The sequence below is a fragment of the Haliotis rufescens genome, unplaced genomic scaffold (genome assembly GCF_023055435.1).
Source record: "Haliotis rufescens isolate VD_foot unplaced genomic scaffold, xgHalRufe1.0.p SCAF_7, whole genome shotgun sequence".
NCBI classification, from domain to species: domain Eukaryota; kingdom Metazoa; phylum Mollusca; class Gastropoda; order Lepetellida; family Haliotidae; genus Haliotis; species Haliotis rufescens.
Genome location: NW_025964361.1, coordinates 58,626,264 through 58,636,722, shown reverse-complemented (window position 1 = coordinate 58,636,722; position 10,459 = coordinate 58,626,264). Strand labels below are relative to the sequence as shown.

Sequence of the window (10,459 nt, the reverse complement as noted above, 5' to 3'; positions counted from 1 at the left end):
TCGGTCTACGTCATAAATTAATATAAGGACTATTTGGAAGTGTAGGAACTCTAAAATTTCACTGAATAAATTCGCCCGCCCATTCTCTAGCCGGGTTAGGTTGGAGATGAGAAACAAATATGGAAGGCCTTATCAGAGGTGAAGTGAGGTGATGTCAAATAGGGTTTAAGGTAACGTTTAAGATGATTTCAGTCACATTGCGATGTGCATGCACGTGTGTGTGTGTCGCTGCTTGTATTACTCCGGATTTATGCCTAAGATGTTAAAAGATGGTACTTGTTGTTACCCTGCCTGGGGGTGAAGGGGTTTAAAAAGGACTGGTCGGCTCCTATACAGTGTCTGAGGGGGGTTTTCATGTTCAACTTCGGCACGGTATCTCAGTGGGATGGCACTATAAAATCGGCATTAGTCTGGATTTGTACAAGCACTCACACACACACACACACACACACACACACACACACACACACACCGCTATGTAAGTGCAATAATCTTGAACGCGACGTTAACCACATTTCACCTCACCTCACCTGATAAGGTAGTCCAGCTCACTGTGTCAACACAATGTTTCGACCGGACAAATGTGAGCCCATTCCAGGCGGACCTGTCGCAATAGCTTGACCTACATAGGATGTGAGCAGTCGGATAATACCTGTCGGTGGAGAATACCCCGGTTGTATGTTTGCAGCCATTACATTTCGTGGATCGATACGGCTATGAAATCATCGCTGATTGTTTTCACATTTCTCACTTTAAAAACTATTTGTGAGTATACACGTGTGGTAGAATTGTCAGTTGTTGTTTTGTGCCGTTTCAAACACTATTTCAGACATATGACGGTTTATCACCTCGATGGGTAACGGAGAAAGTGAATCAAGTCTTGGACGTTTACCACTAACAAACCAAGGACTATAGCCAACCATGGCTAAACATGGCACGACCCAGAAACGCATTTCTGATCCCAAGGTATAGGATATTGATGAATGATGATCTATCGTTTGTGAAATACCGTCGCGTAGCAGTAATGAATAAAAATAGCAGTTCAGTATCAGAACATCGACATTATAATGTGTTTCGGATCTCCATCTGCATCTTCAGAGTGAGCGGACGGAAGAAAAAAAATTAAAAAAACAATCTAATAAGATCGAACGGTTGCTGTATTGTAAGAGCGTTATTTCCGGAAGAGGCGGAGGACTTCGGAGTTACTTCCCTTGTGCGACTATCCACAGTGAAGATTTTATTGAAGCGCTGGGCCGGATGATATGTACACGTGTGTAAAAGGGTGAATATGTGAATGAAGAACCGATGAAAGATGAGCAATCCACTGTTGAATGACCTTATCAATGGTAAAAATTATAGGCAAATAAGATGTTTTAAACTGTATAGTTTCACACGTAATGTCTTGACGAAATTCTGGTTAACGCAGGCACAGTGATAGCTATTCCTCACCGAATCACCCCTCCCCCCAAAAAAGACACACAAAAAAACAACAACAAAAAACAACAAACAAACAAAACGTGTACCCGTGACATTCCGTATACAAAGGCACGTGGAGATACGGAATTACGCAGTTTAAGTAAATGTGATTGGGATAATTAACTTTATCAAGAGATGGACACGACTTCATATTAGACAACGATGTGTATTGGATTCATTGCGTCTAATAGTGTAAATACGGTAATTACTACATGAACGTCAATCCGGTACTTGCATCCGGTAATTTGGATAATTCACTTACCGGAAGATCTTTGTTAGGAACATATATGTATAATTATTACATGTACGTACCCCTTATTCGTTAATCCGGGCACTTGTTAATCCGGACGGATTCACTGGGAACGCAATCTTACGGATGAATAGGGTCTCACTATATAAGGTATCCTTTTTCTTTGTGTTTTAGCCTATACGACAGCGTATTGCAAAGATGAGGCTGGTCTACCCCTGTCATGTCCTCGTGGTTGCTGTGGCTCACTCAGATACAGACAGTTTTGTTGCGACTCCTCAAGGTGGGTGCTGGTGCATTCATTGTCGTGTGTGGCAAGATAGCATTATAAGGGCCCTTGATACGAAATGAGCGAAATATTTAGAAATATTCATATAAGTTTTCTAAAATGGTCAAATGAATGAGAACTACACTTTATTTATTTGTACCCTTCATGACTTTAAACGCTGAATGTATTGGTAAGGCTATACTATATCAAAAAAGACTGACTTCAACGCTTTTCGAGTTTCATTTTTTCCAACATTTGAATAAAACTTATATGCCTTTTTCACTCATTTTAGCCATTATTGTGTAGTTTCTCATGCCAGAATTCCAAAACGTCCAACTATAAGTATGCGAAAAGATTAGCTGACAGGCTTTATAACAGGTCTAATAACTTTTATACCAATATTTATAAGGATTCCTGAAGCTTTCCATAAGGCCAACAAGAGCCCTTATCCTACCTCTTCGTTTGAAACTCAAGTAATATGTAAACCAGTTGATCCTATACAATACAAAGCACACTCTATCGACAGTCCTCCAGTCTGTCCACGGCTCATCTTCGAGTTTCCAGTGTATCTCCAATGTATTATGACAAATACCCCGGATGCTTCCGTAACCAAAGCTTCGTTCAAGAAGCGTTGCCTACATTCGAACTCGGCACAGAATTGATCTATTACACGAATGTAAATTTATCGGATAACTGAATTTATTTCATTTGAATCCGACTCAAAACGTAGCTGCTTTTTGTTTAAGGGTTCCAGTGTATGTATCACAATAGAATGAATATATAATACACTTATTAATCGAGGATGTTCACGGCTGGATCAACGTAATATAGTTCTGGTTCAAATATGCTCGAAATATAGTAAAGGTGACAGCAAGATGACAGCAGGGCTCTCTCGGCCGCTGGGTCTCGGGGGTGCCCTAAACATGTTCTTATACAATCCTTAGCATGTTACGTACGAGACGCTGCTTTCCTAACAACGACTGCCGACAGGAATACAAGGGACATCACTCCATACCAAGGAGAGAACAGCTTGGCTGCAGACCCGTGTTTCGCATATCCTCTCCAGTAGCTGGTTTTGATTGAGCTAACCACGCTTATAGTGTCATTTTTGGCATAGATAATACTATTGTATACTCAATTTAGGTTTATTATAGCTGTTATTTGCAAATAGAGGCTTATTTAGCCAAATTGAAACTTGTGGGGATGTTGATCCATAGATTCATCCAATCACGCAGAACAAGACTAACTCGTCCTTTCCAAACCCTTGGAACGAAAACACCACTTAAAACCAGAATGCAAGCAATAAGGCTAATAATATAACAGTTGAACGTATATATTATATTGATACCGCCCATGATAATGTTACTTCTGAGATAATAGCTATTTCTAAAACATCTATTGGTAAAACTTCTGGAAAGTCAAATATTACCAAACCTTGGTGAAATTACATCTGTAAAAGCTGACCGTGCCAGGAAATAGCTTAAAACAGAGTTCGATATATTTCCGTGGTCTCAGATTTGGCTGAGGTTAGTTGAATAACGTGCTGAATTCCAGAGGATTGTGCGAGAAATTGGTGGAAATCCAAACAGGCCCGTCTTCTTGAATATCGCCCAAGAACACGGCTGAACAATTCCAGAGAGTCGTCCAGGAAGCATTTTGGGAAGTCGTTCAGAGAGCCTTTTCGAAAAGTGTAAAGAATCATAGTCCTTTATTGAGGACACAATTTAGCCTTACATTGCAACTGCATCGTCAGATTTTAACAAATCTTTCACTTTCTTTAAACTGAAAAGGGGAAAGAAATTCATCCGGAGGTGCAGACGAACTATGCTATGAATATTTAAACATATTTTTTATTTTAAGTTATCCGGTATCTGTTGGATTTGATTTGGAGTTTTAAAAAATGATATATATTGGCACATAATTTGGAGTGGCTGAGTGGGTGGTTGTTTGGCCGCAATGTCACGATTGGGAGACACCAAAAAATGGCTTCACATATTATACCCATCTATATATTATATCCACTGGGCTACTATACCAATCTATATATTACATCTACTAGGCTACTGTACCCATCTATATATTACATCCACTAGGCTACTGTACCCATCTATATATTACATCCACTAGGCTACTGTACCCATCTATATATTACATCTACTATGCTACTGTACCCATCTATATATTACATCCACTAGGCTACTGTACCCATCTATATATTACATCCACTAGGCTACTGTACCCATCTATATATTATATCCACTAGGCTACTATACCCATCTATATATTATATCCACTAGGCTACTATACCCATCTATATATTACATCCACTAGGCTACTGTACCCATCTATATATTACATCTACTATGCTACTGTACCCATCTATATATTACATCCACTAGGCTACTATACCCATCTATATATTACATCCACGAGGCTACTGTACCCATCTATATATTACATCCACTAGGCTACTGTACCAATCTATATATTACATCTACTAGGCTACTGTACCCATCTATATATTACATCCACTAGGCTACTGTACCCATCTATATATTACATCCACTAGGCTACTATACCCATCTATATATTACATCCACTAGGCTACTGTACCCATCTATATATTATATCCACGAGGCTACTATACCCATCTATATATTACACCCACTAGCCTACTATACCCATCTATATATTATATCCACTAGGCTACTATACCCATCTATATATTACATCCACTAGGCTACTGTACCCATCTATATATTATATCCACTAGGCTACTATACCCATCTATATATTACACCCACTAGCCTACTATACCCATCTATATATTATATCCACTAGGCTACTATACCCATCTCTATATTATATCCACTAGGCTACTATACCCATCTATATATTATATCCACTAGGCTACTATACCCAAATATAAATTATATCCACTAGGCTACTATACCCATCTATATATTACATCCACTAGGCTACTATAACCATCTATATATTACATCCACTAGGCTACTATACCCATCTATATATTATATCCACTAGGCTACTATACCCATCTATATATTACATCCACTAGGTTACTATACCCATCTATATATTACATCCACTAGGCTACTATACCCATCTATATATTACATCCACTAGGCTACTATACCCATCTATATATTACATCCACTAGGCTACTGTACCCATCTATATATTACATCCACTAGGCTACTATACCCATCTATATATTACATCCACTAGGTTATTATACCCATCTATATATTACATCCACTAGGCTACTGTACCAATCTATATATTACATCTACTAGGCTACTGTACCCATCTATATATTACATCCACTAGGCGACTGTACCCATCTATATATTACATCCACTAGGCTACTGTACCCATCTATATATTACATCCACTAGGCTACTATACCCATCTATATATTACATCCACTAGGCTACTGTACCCATCTATATATTATATCCACTAGGCTACTATACCCATCTATATATTACACCCACTAGCCTACTATACCCATCTATATATTATATCCACCAGGCTACTATACCCATCTATATATTATATCCACTAGGCTACTATACCCATCTATATATTATATCCACCAGGCTACTATACCCAAATATATATTATATCCACTAGGCTACTATACCCATCTATATATTACATCCACTAGGCTACTATACCCATCTATATATTACATCCACTAGGCTACTATACCCATCTATATATTACATCCACTAGGCTACTATACCCATCTATATATTACATCCACTAGGCTACTATACCCATCTATATATTATATCCACTAGGCTACTATACCCATCTATATATTACATCCACTAGGTTACTATACCCATCTATATATTACATCCACTAGGCTACTATACCCATCTATATATTACATCCACTAGGCTACTATACCCATCTATATATTACATCCACTAGGCTACTGTACCCATCTATATATTATATCCACTAGGCTACTATACCCATCTATATATTACACCCACTAGCCTACTATACCCATCTATATATTATATCCACTAGGCTACTATACCCATCTATATATTATATCCACTAGGCTACTATACCCATCTATATATTATATCCACTAGGCTACTATACCCAAATATATATTATATCCACTAGGCTACTATACCCATCTATATATTACATCCACTAGGCTACTATACCCATCTATATATTACATCCACTAGGCTACTATACCCATCTATATATTACATCCCCTAGGCTACTATACCCATCTATATATTATATCCACTAGGCTACTATACCCATCTATATATTACATCCACTAGGTTACTATACCCATCTATATATTACATCCACTAGGCTACTATACCCATCTATATATTACATCCACTAGGCTACTATACCCATCTATATATTATATCCACTAGGCTACTGTACCCATCTATATATTACATCCACTAGGCTACTATACCCATCTATATATTATATCCACTAGGCTACTATACCCATCTATATATTACATCCACTAGGCTACTGTACCCATCTATATTTTACATCCACTAGGCTACTATACCCATCTATATATTACATCCACTAGTCTACTGTACCCATCTATATATTATATCCACTAGGCTACTATACCCATCCACTCCTACATGAGATTGAATAGTCTAATGTTTATTCATAAGGGTCATGATCCTTCGCTGGTTAGTTCTTTAGTTATCACATTGCTGTCATTATACATCCACGCTGTCATTAGCTCATGTGATCACATATGACTGTAAGGATCCTCGAACCTTGTCAAGGTCGAAGTTGTTTGTTTTTGTTTTAGTAAATCCGTTGGTTTGCCAACTGGAGTAATTGTTGCAATCGTCTTTGCTGTCATCCTCCCCCTTATCCTTGTGTTTGGAATCGCTTGCTGCTGTGTCTACTGTCGCGGGGCATCATCCAAGCAACATCGTCACGTGATACACACAAGTCATCTTGCTGTGATAAACACAGGTAGGTCACATCAATACTAAATTTACAGATAATACAGTATTCTCATTACTTTTTTTAAAATAGGTAGGCGTTAACGTTTAATATAAATTTATTTTTTATTTCAAATTTCCAAACACTCCAACCTTCTAACAAAGTCTTGTACCAAATTGCTTTAAAATTTCGAACATTTTCCTGACAAAATCACAAACATCATTGTAGGTAATCAGGTCAGTTCGCACCACGGAAAAGAAAAAGTTTAGCAATAATCGAATTCAGCATTTAAAAATTGTCAGGGTCGGATCTGTTTTGAAATGTTTATGCCTGTGAACAGAAACAAGAACAAGGGGTACATCTAGGTTTCCAAACTCTAGAATGAAAACTGGTTTTGTTGGTTGGTTGTTTTGTTGTTTTACGCCGCACTCAGCAATATTCCAGCTATATGACGACGGTCTGTAAATAATCGAGTCCAGACAATCCAGTGATTGACAACATGAACATCGATCCACGCAATTGGGCCTGACCACCCGATCCCGTAAGTCGCCTTTTACGACAAGCATAGTCGCCTTTTTCGGCAAGCATGGGTTGCTGAAGATTTATTCTACCCCGGATCTTCACGGGTCAGGGAAACTGGGGACAATTTTGATATCGTTAAAAAATGGATTATATACTGTTCATAGTTTGTGAATTATGAGGAATTGGGACATTTTTAATTCAAATTGGGGCTTTTCTGTCATTTGCTGCAAATCTGGGGACGGATATCTGCACATGAGCAGGTCTAAATAATCCATGAGAACAGTGTCGATGTTGCCTGAAGATGCATAAATGAACACGTCATCAAACCAACTTTTGGAATAATTTACATAATTGTATTTCTTATCACCAAAATTGTGGGGATATCGAAGGCACAGCGGTATCGGGAGGTCATAATGTCGGCTGGGTATCGGTTGTACTTGGAAGGAGGCTGTGCAGCGAAACTAAATACATTCAACACGTGTGATTACTTCCCTGGATCATACTGTTGCTGTGTATGTTCAGCAACCCATACTTGCCATAAAAGGCGACTATGCTTGTCGTAAAAGGCGACTAACGGGATCGGGTGGTCAGGCTCGCTGACTTGGTTGATACATGTCATCGATCCCAATTGCGTGGATCGATGCTCATGATGTCAATCACTGGATTGTCTGGTCCAGACTCGATTAATTTACAGACCGCCGTCATATAGCTGGAATATTGCTGAGTGCGGCGTTAAACAACAAACAAACAAACAAAATGCTGTGTATGTATAAGGATCAATGGCAAAACTGGTTGGTCCTGTTAGGTAAAATGTTTGGATGAAAAGAAGCTGTAAGACGTTTCTTGTAAGTACTGGTATGTAAAAATTCTTACTTTCTATTTTCTGCGACCAAGATTGGACTGAACAGTCCCACTTATCAAACAAGTGAAACACTCATGACCAATGGATATAATCTAATATTCCAAAACAAATGCATATATTTTTATTTCTATTGTGAAGACATGTCATTTCTGATCACTACTATACATAAGCTTAGCACAACTGTGAAATTATATGAAACTGTCAGATTTTGTGAACAAGTGATCAATTTCTTTTATTGATTAATCTGGTGATTTATATGTTGTCATAAAACCTTCACTGACATGTAACGTTTTAAAACTTCCCACCAGTTTCGATTATTTACCAGGTTCCATAATTGTTATCAAATTTTGATCCAGGTTATTCAACAGAAACAGATGACTTTGGAAACCCAATTAGGCCGCCTTTAAGAGCAAGACAATTCCGTCCCCCTTCTACAAATTCTACAGCGCGTTCTCCACACGTTGACTACTCAACGACTTCAACATCTGCGGTCCAGCCTCTGAAAGTCCCGCCGCCACACTACAATGAGGGCATAACAACGAATACCACAGTACATGAAGCAGGGCCAATGATAACAACTGTGTAATTACTGGAAGAAACACGCTCGTTCAAACTTTCCTTCACTCGATTGACCACCATTGACTCCCCAAAAGATTTGACTTCCCTTGCAAAGATATTTGCTATGTGGGATTTGCTCAGGACTGTGTTGTTGTGGACAGTCAATATTTTTACTTTGAAAAGATTTTATTTGGTTTATATTTTTAGGCATGCATGATGTATACTTACCCTTCCTTTCGTATTTTAAGGGTGTTGTTGATTGGACGAAACAAGAAAATCAGGGTATTGACATCCTCTCAGGAAGAATCAGGCAATAGATCCCACCACCTCGCTCAATCGCTTACATTTACCAGTTATAATGGGACGGCGTGGCTTGATTAACGTCGAGGCTCTTCATGATAGAATAGCCTTGTGCACTTTTGCAAACATTTATTTTTCTGGTAATCCTCTTGTGAAGCATGCCAAGACTCATGATGAAAACAAGGCATTCAACAGTTTTCATAAACGAGACAAGGATGTGGGACATAATCTGAATGTCAATGTTGATTTTGTTAATGGTTGACGGAAATGAGTGTCACCCCAGGGAACTGCCATATCAAATCCGCCCAGACTCAGAAACGTGAAACCGAAGGGTTTCTGTTTGCTGCTCAAGACCAGTCACTTCCCACTTCCCACTTCCCACTTCCCACAATGTGTGAATTTGCATCAAAATGGAAATATGAAATGTAGATTATGCAATGAATTTAATGAGACTGCCCAACACATTGTCAGTGGATGCCCAGCTTTGGCACAAACACAGTATCTTAAGCGACATGATGGAGAAGCCGTGCTTGTGGTTTTGACACAGAGGCCCATCCATGGTACGACCCAGAATATGTAGAGGGCGTCATGAAAATGATAAATACAAACGTCTTTATAATAGGCCCGTATAAAGCCTCCGACGTATCCAGGCTAACAAACCTGATCTTGTCCTTTTTGATAAATCCAATGAAATCATTAATAGTATTAAATGTTCTGCCCTTTTTTGACACTAATGTGGTTGAAAAGATTCAGGAAAACATGACAAATATGCAGACCTCGCTTTCGAAATGTCACGCTTGCATCCCAAGTGCCAAGTTGTCCGACTCCCCATTGTTCTCGGCGTCTTAGGTTTGGGAGAGTACCCGGATTTGTTATGGGGAATACAGCCCTTCTGACAATCTGGGTACTGCATTAGGCTGCTGTGTTGGGGAGTCTTCACATTCTCCGAAAAGTTCAGGGTTGGTTCGTCTTGGCAGCACTTCCTGGGAGAAGTCCTGGGCGCGCGTGCGTGCGAGTGGTTGCTTGTACTAGTCCGTACTAATGCAGGCTTTATAGTGCCAGCCCACAGATATACCAAGCCGCAGCTTAACATGAACACCCTACTCACAATATACATACTGGCCCTTAGCCGACCAGTCCCTGTTTTATCCCCTGAATGATGAGCGCCAGGCAGGGTAACAAGGACCATCTTTTAACGTCTTTTCGCTTTCCACCCAGACGCTCTATCCACTTAGAGGAAAGG

General features: G+C 39.1%; 1 protein-coding gene across 3 annotated transcripts; it reads left to right on the top strand.

Annotated features, from left to right (window-relative positions):
* The first annotated feature begins 514 nt into the window (after positions 1-514).
* On the top strand, positions 515-9,735 carry LOC124147553. 3 transcript variants are annotated; one of them, XM_048388342.1, is made up of 4 exons: positions 515-765; positions 1,901-2,006; positions 6,835-7,004; positions 8,715-9,735. In XM_048388342.1, exons 1-4 carry the CDS (start codon positions 717-719, stop codon positions 8,942-8,944), a joined length of 555 nt encoding a protein of 184 aa, XP_048244299.1. In that variant the 5' UTR covers positions 515-716; the 3' UTR covers positions 8,945-9,735. The 3 variants fall into 3 exon arrangements, 2 of the variants coding, with proteins under 2 accessions (XP_048244299.1, XP_048244300.1); XR_007219122.1 differs by lacking the exon at positions 515-765 and adding an exon at positions 780-966; XM_048388343.1 differs by lacking the exon at positions 515-765 and adding an exon at positions 1,150-1,346.
* Positions 9,736-10,459: the final 724 nt, after the last annotated feature.